Genomic DNA, 16,108 nt, shown 5'->3' with positions numbered 1-16,108 from the left:
CAACTAAGATTATGATTGTTGAATTAAGAGAAATACAACATGAGTCACATAATATGAAGGATTATTGAAATGGGGAATCAACTCTAACAAGCCAATAAGAACATGCATTGTCTTCTCTAAAGGGTATGTTGTAAGGTCATCTCTCAAGATTTGATCATGAAGTTATGAATCTTGTTTACAATAAGAGCATAAAGGTGAAGTGAATTAACACCCTTTAACACCAACTAAAGTGCATGGATTTTTTTTTCACAATTCAATGTCAATGTCTAACCAAGGCAATTGAAGTCCAAGGTGTATAACAAACAATTTTGCATTAACATTTGTAGTTACATCACAAGAACCTAAATAACCATTAATCCATTATCCAAGTGAGTCACTTATCATTAACTTGTATAATATTATTGGAGCTTTTGTTTAAGTGATGTGGAGCTAACTATCATGTGTAATGTCACTTAGATTATGAACACACATCACATTTAGGAAGAGTGTAATACACTCTCATAAATGAATGACTTGAAGTTGATGATATTTAAATAGAGTGACTAAATATGAATTTACCAAATTTATAGGATAAAAATCGTTCAAATTCTATATTTTTATTGTAGCATTTAAAAAGTATAAAATATTCAAACCCTCAATCATTAAACTCACTATAAAATATTAACTATTTTTTTTTTATTTTTTTATCCATGTAAAATAATCTCGACAATAAAAGAATTTATAACAATTCATACACTCTTCAAATAATTATTTAAATTAAACCTTCTTTATAATTATTTAATAATATTTCATAGTAATCAACCTTATAACAAAATAAATAGTAATTAACTTATATAAAAATACAAAAGTTACTTAATAAATATTTTGTAAGTAATGTTTTTAAAAGGTGTATTTGAAATACATAAAATTAATAATTATTCATATATTTTTTAAACTTACATATAATATATTACAAACTATATAATTTTGTTCGAAAGTAAAAGTGCGTGCAAGAAAATTATAGAAATTAAATTATTTCAATAATTGATTATAATTAATATTTTTAATTTATATAATTTTATTAAAAAATAAGTCTGAGATACTTAATTTTATTTGAAAAAAATACTTTTTATGTAATAAATCAGTTTTAGAAGAAAAAAAAAGACTATTAAAAAATAATCATAAACTTTAAAATTTTAAAATTCATAAAATATTTATAATTTCGATTATTTTATTTTTCTTTTTGAAAACAGGTGAAAATTGTGGAAAATGTCCATCATCATTCATCCATGGTTGATACGATGAATTGAACTGAGAAATAGTGCTTCAGTAGGGTTCCATTTTCCACCACACGATGAGTTTGTCCCTTATTCAAGGCTATTCTTCCGCCGAAGACCAAGACCAAGACCAACCTCAACCCCACAATTCCGACGCCGAAGATTCCGCCGATGAAGCCGCCGCCGCCACAGCCACCGCGGCCCACCCTTCTCTGGGCGACAGATCCATCTTCGACCACCACCCCAACCCTCCTTCTGCGTCGGGTCTTCCTTCTGCATTCGACGCTTTCTCCGAAGTAACTTCCTTTCCTTCTCTTTTCAACTTTGGGAATTAAATTATCGAATTTTGGAATCCGTCATTGAACTGAACCTGTCGTGTTGCCCTAACGGAGATTTCAGGACCGCCCCAATTTCTGAACAATAGCGTGGAAGAGTACAGCAACGACCCTTCGAGAGACGCTGATGAGCAACAAGGGAGGCATGCCAATAGGAGGCGCCGCAAGGACAAGGACAAGAGAGATTTACCCACAGGTGTTCAATATTCATTGCTTCATTTCTTTTTCATTTTTTGGTTAAAGGGGAAATTAAGATAACTGGTTAGAACTAGAACCCCTCTTCTTTTTGTGTTTCCTCTAATATTTAAAGTGGAGAAAAAATAATTTTTATAATTTTTAGACCATGATATCTAGGCTAAGTTAATATGTGGCCTTGTACATGTGAGATTGAGGAGGTATGCACGAGGTCCTAAGTTCGAATTTTCTTGTCTTCATTGTAACTTTTACTGATGAAAAATTAAACTAATGGACAAAGCACTGAGTTTTAGAATTGAGATATCGTCAAGTTTCAATTCCCTTGTCAACGTGACAAGCTGCTATTCATAGGGTGCTGGCAATGAGTTTTTGGACAGTTTCCTTGCATAAGTTAAAAATAAGTTTTTAGAGAAGTTAATATGAGAGAACTTCTACAAATTAGCTTAACTTAATTTATGAAGAAAATTATTTCATTTTTCCTTTTGGTATCGTAACAAGCCCATAGACATGATATAGAGTACAACTAGAAAGAGTAATCAGTGTATGTGTCTGATTTGTCGCGTTGTTAATTAGTTACTTGTGTAAGTTCAGCTGGTAGGCCTGATTTTGGGGTGGATTAATGAAGGGGTGTCCATGCTATAACTCCTTATTATGGTCATGTGGGTGAATGGTTTAGGATTTTCTGGTGTACAATCGCAATTGCTTCTGGGGAAATTTGTTTATCATGTGGATTTAACACACCACTAGTCAGTGCTGTAATAGATTTTTAACATGGCATATTCTTTGATTGGTGATCTTTTGTGAACGTTCTTCCATGAATGGTACTGGGATTAAAATTAATAAAATACTTTTCATACTAAAAAGTTTCTGTAAGTTAGGGTCTTTGATTTTTATAAGATTGGTTAATGGTTACCAGAACATCACTTAAACAAAATAAAAACAAGGCTTTCTATTGTGTGCCCATGGACAGATAGTGTGGAAGCATTATGTATACCCTATCAAATGCTTTAAATTACTGAAAATTCAAACATTGGATGATTATTGTGTTTTCCACTTCTTATCACGTGCTGATCCCCCTGTAAATGATTGAATGTTGAGCTTGAGTCTTCCACCATTAATTGAGAGTTGAGACTCCTGACAATATACAAAATTAAAACGAGTGCCAAGGAATTAGATTAAGACATTAAAGAGTTCGAATTTTTTCCCCAATGTTTCTTTGTGATTTGTTTATTTAAGAAGATATATTAATACAGATCTTTTCCTGAATAAATTGCTCTGTCACACACACAAAAGATAGAAATGCTTCTGATTTGGCTTCAAAGAAAACTAGATAAATAAATTTCACGGCTGCTTGCTTATCAAGTTTTAAAGGCCCTTAAGCCCTTTCCCTTTCAAAATGCTTCTGGTGCTGTTGCTTTAGTTGCTATATCTTAAATGCACTTTATCAGGGAAAACAACTATGGAACAGTTAAAATATTTTTTTCTAATGATTTTCACATTGCTGTGATGTATTAATTCAGCTGGTAGTTTGTTAAAAATAAATGGAAGAATCTTCACTATATTTTTTGCTTTTTGCGGGTTAATCTTGTTCAATGAGTATGAATGTGCATTCCCATTAATTTTGGAAGTTTATGATACATTTCATTTAGGTGTACACAGTACATTCCCATTAATTTTGGAAGTATAATATTTATGATACATTTCATATAGGTGTGGTGGTAGAGGCAAAACCTCAACTAGTTGGGATTCATGAGCGAGTAAGAAGTGACATCAATGGTAGCCAACCACCAACATCAGCTGCCTTGGGCACATCAGAAGGAGGCAAACGGGTGCCAACTGCAACAAATCCTAACGCTGAAGATGCTTCAGAGCTTTTAAGGTATGCATTATTCCTTAGTAAGTAGTGTTTTATGTGTCTGCACATAAAGCTCCTTTGTAAGTTCACGGTAGGTGTTGGAACTTGGAAATAATAATTGTATGCACTATGCACTTGGGAATTTGTATGTTCATGTATCACATAAAATACATTTAGTGTTAATGGGTATTAGTGTCTAGTGAGCTGCACTCGATTAATTTTAGTCAAGGAAATAGTCTCTACCAAGTCAATCAAGAGTCTATATAAATGGATGATATGCAGAACCTATGTACGACATTTCCTTGAATAATAAAGCATTTTCATTTCCTAAATTCTCAAATATTCGGTTCTATCTTCTCTATATTCAACTGGGGTATCTTGGAAAAAAAAAGTTTTATGATACGAACTTTCGAATAGATAACGAAGTTCCACTTGCAGTAACCCGAGGAATAAGTTACAGACTAACTGTTGTATCTCATATACGGATGGATAGATTTTTTTGTTGCTGCTAGTCTGAGTGTGCTTCATTTTCTATGCAGAATGTGCTTGCAGTGTGGGATTCCGAAGACCTACTCCAGTGCGCGTGGAATAGTCTGCCCTGTATGTGGTGATCGCCCTACAAAGGATACCAGCACAGAGTCCAAGAAGAAAGGATCAACTATCAAAGATAAGGAAAAATCTAAAAGGATGAGGGGCCAATCATCCCATGCATCTTGGAAAAGTGAAACAGAAATGGCGCTAAGGCAACAGTATGATTAGCATTATCTGTGTTTCCTTGTAGGTTACCGGTTACCTGGTATAATATGATGTGTTTAGGACTATGCTGTTAAATTGACAAACTTTCTTAACATGCCATCAGAAGTGCAAGTTGCAACATATGACTAATTACGGTGTTATATTTGTAGCCGAAGTTAAATTTTTGTTCGTTCAGAGAGAAAACTCTTGAATCTGAACTAGACTACCAAATGTCCCCTTTGTGTTTATGTATTGTAATCATAGAAGAAGCGTTCCTTCATAAATGCAGTTTTTAGGGCATGTTTGAATAATTAAAATAAAAAATATTTTTTTTTATTGATAATGTTTTAACAGCTCTCTTATTAGTTTTTAAATTTAAATATATTTTTAGTCTTTTGAGTATTGTAGTTAAACAATTTGTTTTATCAAATTTTGGTAGTTAAACAATTTGTTTTATCAAATTTTGATTCAACGATTTAACTTTAAATATTGTGATTGTGTGATTTTGAATCATTTTTAAATGAGAGAAATATTTTAAACTTTTAATAAGTTATAGAATAAAACTAAGTTTTTAGGAAATATTTTAACTTTTTTAGTTTTAGTAATTATTATAAAATTTAGAATATTTTAAATTAACAAATAAAATAGAAGACCAATAGTCTTATTCTTTATCAAACATTCATATTATTTTGTTAATATAAAAAGACAAATTATGATTCTATGAAATTTGTTTAGTGTGTACATCTTGCATGTGGTGTTTCCATTCTTAATTTTTTTTTTTCGTTCCTGGAGTATTCCACTACCGATAGCGGTAACTAATCTTCTGGCTACGTTAGAGACACCTCAAAGGGTGGGATAGTTGGCCCCAAGATTTAACGCGGTTGCATACATAAGGCAGGATTTGAACTCCTGACCTTGTTTAAGCGTGGATCAACCCCTACCGCTGAACCACACGCTTGGGATATATTTCCATTCTTAAATTTATTTCCACTACCATGAAATAATTGATATTTTTTTTTTAGAAAATAAATTTATAAGATGAAGATTATTCTTTATTTATATATATTATTATAGATTTATTTCTAGTTACTTTATTTTTAGATGAAGTGAGATTTCCAATAATATTAAAGTGATTTATAATATGTATCTTAACTAAATTCAATTCCTAGTAAATAATTATTTTAATATTTTTTCCTAATTTTTTTTTTTAATTCTATCCCCCCTTACTAATAACTTTTCTTTTGGTTTGCCTTTTAACAGTAACTATTGTCTTCTTAATAGTAAAATTGAATTTCATTTTTTGAAGATGAATTATTAGTAAAACATTAATACATTGTTTCAAGCGAAGGATAGTTTAGCCCTATAATATTTTTTTCCCCTAGAGTTTAGAAAAATAAATACCTGGTTTCCTTTTATTTTTACTTCAAGATAGAGGTAAAACTTTTATTTTATTGTAATTTTTAATTGTAATTTAAATTAGTCCAGTTCGAATATATATATCAATTTCTTAAGACAATATTTTCGATAAAATTAATTTCAAAATAGTCATCTCCACAATTTACATAATTATCATTTGGAAGTGAGAAGAAAAGGAAAACAAGTACATGTAAGTCTCCTCGCGTTAAATGAATGAAATATTAAGATGCATTTGGTAAATGATTTTTTTAAACATTTTCAAAAGTTTGATGCCAAGAATTTTACTTTCCAATATTTGATTTGTTACCTAAAAAACAATATTCTATTTTTTGAGAATCATTTTTGTATTAGTTTTCTATGAAAATGTTTTTATAAGAAAAGTGAGAAACTAATTATACCGAGACAACAATAAAATTTTAATATGATAAAAATGTCATGATATCTTTATTTATTTATTTAATATTGTAAAAACTCTAGATTTTCAAGTAATATTTATAAACATTCTCAAAAATATTTATAATTAACCAAACAGATTTGTATCATTCTTAAAAATCATGATTAATTGTATATCAAACACCCGCAAGACAAATCAATATAAAACACGTTAACAACACCAACATAAAAAAAATACATACTTCTTTAATCAAGATCTATATATTAGAAATTTTTAATGCAATAATTAAAGATAATTATCTAATAAAAACTTATTAAACATGAGATTGGGTTGAGAAGGTTGACTACTTATAAATCAAAAGCCTACACTAAAAAATTATTTCTTTTACATGAAAAACTCATACGCTACCTTATATTGATGATCGGCCATTTATGCATCAATATAATGGTATCGGATGAAAAAAAAAAAAAATGAATCACTAACAAGATCTGGGTAAGTCTCCGAATAATTATACATCATATATGACATTGTACCCCAAAATAAAGTTAACGCTAGTTTCTCTTTTCACGAGGTGTTACCCTTTAACACGACTTTTCTACTCCAGTAGAAGATTCTTCCTGACAAATCTGCTTCTCAGTCACTACTGCTGGGTTGATCACCGAACCACGTAACTGTTAAACCAGAAGATGAGACTATCAACCAAAACCAATTATCTACTTTCACTGAAGCATCTTAATGATTGATTAAAACATACCATGGAACTGGATTTGAAAGGTAAAGGATCATTATGGGGCAACATTGATGGATCTGAAGGCCTGTGAAACAGTAAGTGTGCTATAGTTCGATCGATGGGATTTGTATTAGTTTCCATATTCATGAATCCCGTATACCTGAATAGAGCAAGGTGTTAAACTTATCAACAACATTAAAAAATAAACATCAATTTTCTACATATATTAAATATCAATGTAAGCTAAGAACAAATAATGGAGCAAAAACACGAAAATCTCGTTTCAATTGAGAAACATTCAGTGTTCATTTTATAGGCTTAACATTAGTTAATAAAGCAGAATAACCATTTTCCTAAAGTAAAACAAAAAACGTGGTTACTAAACATCGACCTAATTTACAACAACTACAATTCAACCAATGAGATAGTTAAAACTTAAATAGAGTTAAGCTACTCCCCCTAAACTTGGTGAATGGATATTTACCATTACCATTACCTTGTGTTAACACATCTTCTAATAGAACTCCTGAAAGTGCAATGTAGTAATCAATCCATTATCCATTTTTTCTTGAATGAAATGCTATTATATCTCAACATGTTTAGTCTTGTCAAGAATAAACAACACTAAACAATTCCAATGGTGTTCGTTGTCACAAAATAGCCTTACAGGAGTCTCATAATTTAGTCCAAGGTCCATCTAACATAATTTTCTATAATAACTCTTCATTCCTTTTCCATAGCTCAAAACTCGCCTTCTACATTTCGTTGAGCCACAACAGTTTGCTACTTGATCCTCCGTGCAACTAAGCTTCCGCCAAAGAAATATACAGTAATACAATGTTGACCTCCTACTAGTGATTGACCCTGCATGAAGCTGCATTTTATATACCTCCATAAGAACGGATCCTTTCATGTCAAATTTTGACATGACAAGGTCACATTCAAATCAGGTAATTATCTCTCGTAATATAATTTTATAAATTAAACAAGCCCAATCAATTATCAAGAGAGAGATGAACACAACCACACATGTACATGAAAGGATCCACTCCCACATATCCGTAGTTAGATCTTCACCCTTAGCAATAAAACTCTGCCAGATGTAGCTTTAAGATATGGAAGAATCTTAAGACACTACCTACAAGCATCCTAATCTTGGGTCATGCATGAACTAACAATACTAGTATCATATGCCAAACATGGCCTAGTAGTGCCTGGAATACCAATTTAACTATGAACATCTTGTATTGAGCTCTTCCAACCTTGAGACTTTATGTCATCTCCCATCCTCTGATTATGCTTAATGAGAACACTAAAAGGTTTAAATCCATCTTCCCATTTCTTTTAGAAGATCAAGACCATATTTCCATTGAGAAAAATAAAACTGCATTCCTAGGAGTAAGCCACTTCAATACGAAGAATTTACTTTACCTTCCGACCAATTGGAATTCAGATACTAATTTTTCTTTTAGTAATTGTCTGTCAGCTAAGCTATCACCTAATGTAATGAAATCATTAACGTACACAAGTATGAGAGTAAGTTTATAATAGGACCCAATTGCAGGCATGGGACTTGAGTCTCACACTGGAAGTAAGAATTCTGATGTGGGGTTTATAAAGGCCTATGGCTTTCCAACTACAACAGCTAACTTTCACAGTGTGGTTCTCCCAGAGTACTTATAACAATTGGTATGAGAGATTTTTCACCATGTCTCTCAACTACAAACAAATGGTGTGGGTGTTGACACCAGCATTGGTGTTCGCCTGGGACTGATCAAAGGGCTCTTGCTAACCAGCTCTTGGGGGGTACTGGGGTTGCAGAATGCATTGGGATATATTAGGATCCAATTGCAATATGCAAGACTTGAGTCCCACATTGAAAGTATGGGATTTTGGTGTGAAGTTTATAAGGCCTTGGGCTCTGCAAATGGAATCTCCATCTACACTTCTCCCAGTACCCATGCAGTAAAGCATTTTTGACATTAAACTATTGCGATTCCCATCCTTGATGAATAACAAGGGAGAGTACAATTCTCACAATATTCATCTTTGCTACCAGGACAAATGTCACCAAATAGTCAGGCCCATAAATCTAGAGTGTACCCTCTTACAAGTAACCTAGCTTTTTATTTATCTAGTGCACCAGCAGACTGATATCTCAAGGTAATATATCCACTCCACTGGTCATTTATCTACTGAATTTTCGACAATCTCCCATATTCTCAACTCATTCATCCGAGTTAAGATCACATGAATATTTGAAGTATTAAATTCAGGAACAATAAGGTTGGTACCTTCAGTATTTACCATAGGTTCAAACACTTGAAGTTGTTGTTAGGCTAGTTTAAGTGTTTTCTTATTATGATATACCAATTTGGGTGTATCTACCTTGGCCTTAGCCAATTTAGGTGGTTCAATTGTCCATGCCTTGAAAAAGGAGTGGGAGGAAAAGGGCAGCATGATTATACTGTAATAGTAAAAGTTTCAACTAACAATAGATGTTAACTCATGATAGCATCTTTTCACGTCAAGAAATATATTATTCTCCGTGTCTTGGATACTTCACTTTTCTCATATCTATTAAAACCTGATGACTAAAAAAGAATAGAATATTACATATTTGAGTGTATTACAAGTGCCATATAAGCAAACCACAAACCTACTTAAAAGTCAAAATTACATTGAACCAGTATTTAGCAATGAAGTGAAGACCCAAGAGAAATATAAATTTGAATGAGAAATCAATGAAGTGAGTGATACCTGTTTGCATCCTGTGTCGTTACTGATTTGCAGGCTTCAACATCATCACCAATTTGACCAATTGCATTGGTATCATAATGTCTTTGTTCAGCACTCTTAGCCAATCGATATAGACTGTCCCTTATGCATAGTTTGGTTCTAATATCCAACTGCAATCGAGCAAACTTAATGTTTTGGAAAGTATTTTTTAATCAAGAAATAGATTATCAGCAATTAAGATAAGTAAGCATTAACTTTAATAGCATCACAACATAGGTTTAGTTCCTCTTGATTGAGGGGTTCACTGTACAATTAATAGTGCAAAGTTATAACTGTTGATTGGAAAATCGTGAGAATGCATTTAACAGCTATAGATTGTTAAACATGCGCATGTAATCTCGTATTCTATCTCAAACAAAGCCATTGGTTTTCTAAATAAAGGTTATGACTTGATACTCTTCCCTTCAAAGTGCATTCTCACTTTTGAGTTACCAAATCACACATGGAATTTTTTCAAAGAGCCAAATCCCAGGATTTTGGTTAATACTAGCTAACATACTGTGCTTTAGGAGCACCAAATTTACAAAATTTATATGCCCAAGCAGAATTAGATATGTTGTTAACACAACCCCAACAAGAAAATCCATTATCATGAAGAAACCAAAATTATTCAGATGCTGGAATGTTAATTTTGATTTCAAAGTCCAAGAGACAGACACTAATAAAGAACACAGAATCTAGCTATGACATTGCAAAAGATTCCAATACCTGATCCATGACCTGTTGCAGCTGGCGAAAGCTAGTTGCTTCGTGTGAGGTTTCATCCAATGCAGAGCTCATAGATGAGCTTTCCTGCACATTTGATGAGTCTATTTCTTGTGAAAATCCTATGCTAACTCCTCCTACTTCACTATGGCCCTCATTCTCATTTTCAAACTGATGAACTACCATCTGAGCTGAGCCTGGACTATTGAATGGCACAGGATTTTCCATATTTTCCCTTTTGAAACTCGGACTTAGTAGTTGTGCATCTTGGCAAAGATATAAATTATCTCTTTCATCATTTGTTTTCAAGGCAACAGCCTCCAAATTATGACCATGAGAACTTTCCATGTTTGATGCAAATGATGATTCTTTAAAAGAAGGAGATGGATGTCCATCATGTTCAGACATAGATCCAGACAAAGTTGGAAGGAGGGAAGTGTAATTTGAAGTATGACTATAGTCTGGGTGCATTAGGTCAGTCTGTATCTGTATGTGTCCTAAAGAATTAGAATCCATGTTTGGTCTATGTTTGTGGATGCTATCCTGTGAAGTGACCCCACTGCAAGAAGCTCCAAAGGGTTGCTTCAGATTTGCATATTGCTCCACTTGAGCATAAGGATGATCAGAATCACCATTTCCTAGGTAGCCATTTTTTCTCTTTCCTGCTGATGGTTTTGACAGCTTCCCTTGCATCTGTTATACAAAGAGACTGTTTATGACATAAAAATTAAGAGGCAAATTATTTGATTACAAGTTCACCAGAATTAAATAGACTGGGCATTCAGATTTCTTCACTGTTGCCACAAACCATAAGTCAGATGAAGGCAACAGATCACTCAGAAAATGAAGCAGCTTAAAGTAAGCATCACCTAAAGGTCAAGCCCAGTTTTCTATTATTGAAAAACAAATTGCATTAAAGAATAAGAAATTGCTGATTCCCTTTGTCACACACTTATTATTAGTTACAACTCAAATTAGGATACAAATTCCTAGGACATGAATATAACTAAAATAGGTATTTCAATTTCTACAGAATATCAATTCCTAAAATTATGTTTTAGGAGTCACTGGTGATAGATAGAAATATATCTGATTTTAGAAACTATAAACATCTTTCAAATTGGTAACTGTATGAGGATAATTGAATATCCACTAAATTGAATTCTAGAGTACATAAAATAAATACAGACATTAAAGCATTGAAATGTCAAATACAATCAGGTCTAGTGCCTAAAGCATAGCATTTTCATAATATCAGACTTCAATAACTAAATTCAATGGCATTAACAACTTTCACTAGGTTAAAGGTAAATGTCAAGCTCATTATGTCATATGCCTTTGAGAGGTCAATTTTGTGAGTATATGTATGTCTCCACGTGTGTGTTTCGGTAAAAAAAAAATCCACATAGTATTCTAGAAACATAATTTGAAATTCAGAAGCTCAAAATCCAATTTGTAAAATTAAAATAGAAAAAAAAAATTGAGGGGTAGCCAACCTTAATTTTAGCCATCGAGGCATCTGTATTACCAGATTTCATGTCTGATTCATGGAATGATGATAATGAAGAAGGACCAGCATCATGGTTGACATTCATTTGAGACCTCAATTTTTTATCAATAGGAGATGCTTTATTGTTGCAGACATTAAGTGGCAGACCTTCGATATTCTCATTTGTGTCTATGTTATAATCTGATATACTTTTCAGCGGACTTGCTTCAGCAGAAGAAAATTTGAACTCAGACTTCAATGCATCATCAGATCCTTCAGTTCCATGTGAAGAAGGAAGCCAACAGAACTCCTCTTCATTATTGAGGCTCTCCATTCCAAATGTTAAGTCACAACTTCTGCAATTTTAAAAGTAATATTGAGATATTTATGGCGATAATGATGAATTGACTAGAATTTCATTCAAAGTAAGAGGTGGCAAACTTGTGTCACATAAGAGAATTTCTTACAACATCATCCTATCAACATCTTCAAAGTTTCCTATATTGAGCCACCCATCATTATCAAGAAAGCTGAGTTCATTGTCAGTTTGAGATATGTGATTGATTGAATATTGAGACACACTATCATCCTCCACCACGCACTTGCCTCCTAAGATGCTATCATCTGCACAAAGCTCACTACTACTAGAATCTACATTGCCACTCTTGAAACAATGATCAGACATCGTTGTATTATCTGACGATATCTTTTTCTGTTCTTTGCATGAGTCAGTATCACATGGAGAAAACAAATCTTCAGGTTTGTTGGTGTTTTTGTTCTCTCTCTGCTCCAGATTTGGTAAGCCCTCCTTTCCCTGAACTGTAATATGAAGAAAAATAATTAGAAAATTATTTAAGATAACCCGGCATCACAAAACATCATAAATCCTCACAAACACATAATCATACCCAATAAAACAATCTCAATTTTTTTTCTCCTTTAATTACAATATTCAGTAAATACATTGCTAATATCCCTTGTAAATGGATTTCATTTAATACCAGACAACATATGTTCAATCTCATATTTTGACCTAACAAACCCATAAAATTTTACATCTTAGTTGGCACATACAGAGCTGCTTCTTGTTTAATCTGACAAATTGAGACCACTCAGGAAGATTATCAGTTCTGCAGAAACTAATAAGGAAACAAAGTGCTGATGTATATGCAACTCAGGAGACCAGCTACCTTTTAGTCAGAACATTTAATGAAACTTTTTGCAAAAAAGTTAAACAGAATTGACATTAAAGTTTTAGCATGTCATAGCTTACCAAGCCTCTTTCCAAGGCAAGATTCTGCTACTTAGGAGACAAACTCAGAGTTATTGATCATTATCGATAACCGAGCTTGTGTGTGTGGTGGGTGGGAGAGCAGGGGCCAGGGGTATTGGAGTATATGATCACTCTGTATTACTGGTTGTAAGTAGTCTCCTAGTCTTCGTAGCAGCTGATTTGTTTAACTGTATCTGTCAGTTAGGATATGTAGCTATTACTTATTAGTCACATCAATGCTGAGTCAGCACTGTCATTAGCTTCCTCAACACTCTTTTCAGAGTCTACTCACTATTTAAATATGCACTCTCTCCATCTATTTCTGTGTTAATAAAACTCTTCATTTTCAGTTTACTTTCTCTGTTTTCTCGAGAATATTCAAATTCTATTAGTTAATAGTTATACAAACACTATCGCCATAATATTTTAGGAATCAAGGGAAGCATTTAACCTTAAACTTGAACTTGGGAAACAAAATATTTTCACTTAAGTAGGAGTAAAACAAAGAATATGTGTTTGCAATTTTAGCAAGAGACGACAAGAATGACTTGGAAGTAAAAATAGGTATTAGAGACCTCATATCGAATAGCGATAAGATCAAAATAACGTATATAAGTAAGAGACATCCTTCACCTTACTAATCGATTTTATAGGATTAACTTAGGTCCAAACTCACATTCTATGAATGAGAGAAACTATCATTCCAAGTGTCTCTAAATTTAAATTAAATATTTGGGATCAGTAACACAAAATGATGGAAAAATTAATGAGGATGTCACACATTAGAAGGACAAGAAGAGAAAAAAGTGGGAGTGGCAAAAATGAGAATATGTTTAGATAAATGTGTGGACAGTGGACACACTATAATAGATAGAATATGAAACGATTATATATGGAGATATTGATGTTGGTTAGGTGGTTTGATGTTTGAACACGTGCAAAGGTCACAGGAAGGGAGACACTAATGAGAAGTGTACATTGCCTGATTTTAGTCTAGGTGAAGAGAAAGTGACAAGAAGGGCATTAGAAGTTGTCAAGAGGAATCTCGGGATGAATTTCATCTTTAAAAATTTGGTCTTTAACCAGAGTCGAATAGCATCATGTGATCCATGTTATCAGTCTCAGTTACAAAACAGTACCCAAATTATTCCTATTTTAACACCCTAACAAATAAAGATGTTTTTCGTTGCTAATAGTAATGATGCTCATATATATTTTTAACATTATAATCAAACCATCCAAAACACTCAGCACCAATTTCGAATGTATTTGACAGAACACTAAATTAGCTAGAGAGACTTATATAACCATATCTTATGCCCTATCATATGCTAGGTGACCATGTCATTTGCCTACAATAAAAAAGCCAAAATCACATTCTAATTCTCAGGAAAGAAGCCACCGGTAGCAATCGTAACTATCCTCTCTCTTGTTTTTAAGCATGAAACAGCCCTCATAATCACAACATCACAAACCTGAATTTCTACTCACTTATGATCTTATACTACAATATTTTCAGTACGATACACCATAAATAAATTCACCAAAATAAAAATAAAAATAAGAGGCAAACGCTGAAAGTCGAAGATCTAGTACGTACAAGTTCATCCGAAGCCTAAGTTCGCAATAGATTGCGACTTTAAATAGAATAAATTTTCTTGCTAACAAATATAACACCGGCTATATTGCTAAGCCACATTTTTATTTTTAATAAAATAAAATAAAATCACATAAACTAAACTATGGAACCATTACCAGCCAGTTTACAAAAAAAAGGATGGAAAAATTCCAAATCATATCATAAAAGAAACAATTAGGAACTCTCTTCCAAAATTTAAATTAAATTAAATCAATTAAAAAAAGTTACAGAAAAAGAAAAAAAAAAACCTGAAATTAGAAGTATGTTTGCATCCAGCTAAGCGACCATAACCGGAGAAGCAGATTTTCCGATAGAAGGAGAGAGAATTTTGTTTTGAGGTCTGAGGTTGAGATTTCTAGGAGCTTCCAGAGACTTCTTTTCCGTCGAACTCGACTCTGCAACACAAGTTTTCTATTTCTTCTTTTTTAATTATTAATGAATATTTTATTTAATGTGTTTTGAAATTGAAGCGAAAGGTATCACGCACAGAAGGACACGTGGATATCAGAATTGGGAGTTCGTGGAGGGGAGTTAGGCACTGAGATCCGATCAGTTACTGCGTTTCTATTCGTCCACGTACGTTTTCCGTTTGATTCATTCAAACACAACTCCGCACGTGCCGTCATCGTGATTCTTTTCGCCCTGTTTTTTTCTACCGATACATATCGAATATTTTAATATTTTATTTTATTCCTTCTGTTTTTTCCTCCTGATATATTTTATTTTTATCTATGAGAATGATATGAATGAATAACATTGCACTTCATTTTCTTTATTATTTAAAGTTCCACTCCGACATTGGAAGATATTTTAATGTGCATTTGGACACACATTCAACACATGTCACCTCAAATTTATTCTTTTACGCAAAAATAATATATTATAGAATTTAATAACCATGTGTAGTTATATAAAATGATTTTACAATATCAATTAATTAAAATATGATTAATATAATTTTTAAAATAATTATCTTAAAAAATTAATAAAAATATCATACATAATAATTTATAATATTTACTTTTTATTTTCAATAATTAAACTTTTTTTTTGCATATATAAATACTTTTAAATGAATCAAAACCTTATTAATCATAATAGTATTAGACAAATTCTCTTCCACAATTTCGAGTTCAAATATTATGTATGAAAATAGTATAGTTGATTTAATGGAGAACTTTCATTAAAATTGATTAGTCAAGTTTTTTTGATAATGATTAATTATCAAATTTTAACATTTTTGTAGTAATAACATAATTATTATCAATAATTAAATATTAAAGTTTT

General features: G+C 32.3%; 2 protein-coding genes across 2 annotated transcripts; one reads left to right on the top strand and one right to left on the bottom strand.

Annotated features, from left to right (window-relative positions):
• Positions 1-1,251: 1,251 nt before the first annotated feature.
• Positions 1,252-4,712, top strand: LOC109805037 (plant/protein). Its single transcript, XM_020366971.3, has 4 exons — positions 1,252-1,552; positions 1,649-1,787; positions 3,497-3,665; positions 4,181-4,712. The coding sequence occupies exons 1-4, from the start codon at positions 1,334-1,336 to the stop codon at positions 4,398-4,400; spliced, it is 747 nt and encodes a 248-aa protein (XP_020222560.1). The 5' UTR covers positions 1,252-1,333; the 3' UTR covers positions 4,401-4,712.
• A 1,799-nt stretch (positions 4,713-6,511) lies between these two features.
• LOC109804974 (dentin sialophosphoprotein-like protein) lies at positions 6,512-15,250 on the bottom strand. Its single transcript, XM_083068699.1, has 7 exons — positions 15,070-15,250; positions 12,377-12,728; positions 11,917-12,265; positions 10,424-11,113; positions 9,677-9,825; positions 6,941-7,076; positions 6,512-6,857 (listed from the first exon to the last, which is right to left on the bottom strand). The coding sequence occupies exons 2-7, from the start codon at positions 12,592-12,594 to the stop codon at positions 6,768-6,770; spliced, it is 1,632 nt and encodes a 543-aa protein (XP_082924825.1). The 5' UTR covers positions 12,595-12,728; positions 15,070-15,250; the 3' UTR covers positions 6,512-6,767.
• Between the last annotated feature and the right edge of the window lie 858 nt (positions 15,251-16,108).

The sequence above is a fragment of the Cajanus cajan genome, chromosome 2 (assembly GCF_000230855.2).
Source record: "Cajanus cajan strain Asha chromosome 2, NIPB_CcT2T_4, whole genome shotgun sequence".
NCBI classification, from domain to species: Eukaryota; Viridiplantae; Streptophyta; class Magnoliopsida; order Fabales; family Fabaceae; genus Cajanus; species Cajanus cajan.
The sequence above is the reverse complement of the archived record's forward strand: the minus strand, read 5'-3'. Positions and strand labels throughout refer to the sequence as shown.

Bases quoted from the DNA above. Each gene is read 5' to 3' on its own strand.
- LOC109805037 (XM_020366971.3), top strand. From the start codon at position 1,334: ATGAGTTTGTCCCTTATTCAAGGCTATTCTTCCGCCGAAGACCAAGAC. The intron at 1,553-1,648 runs GTAACTTCCTTT...GCCCTAACGGAG, and splicing joins CATTCGACGCTTTCTCCGAA to ATTTCAGGACCGCCCCAATT. The intron at 3,666-4,180 runs GTATGCATTATT...TTTTCTATGCAG, and splicing joins GATGCTTCAGAGCTTTTAAG to AATGTGCTTGCAGTGTGGGA.
- LOC109804974 (XM_083068699.1), bottom strand. From the start codon at position 12,594: ATGTCTGATCATTGTTTCAAGAGTGGCAATGTAGATTCTAGTAGTAGT. The intron at 7,077-9,676 runs GTATCACTCACT...TGCTCTATTCAG, and splicing joins ACGACACAGGATGCAAACAG to GTATACGGGATTCATGAATA. The intron at 6,858-6,940 runs GTATGTTTTAAT...CTGGTTTAACAG, and splicing joins CTTTCAAATCCAGTTCCATG to TTACGTGGTTCGGTGATCAA.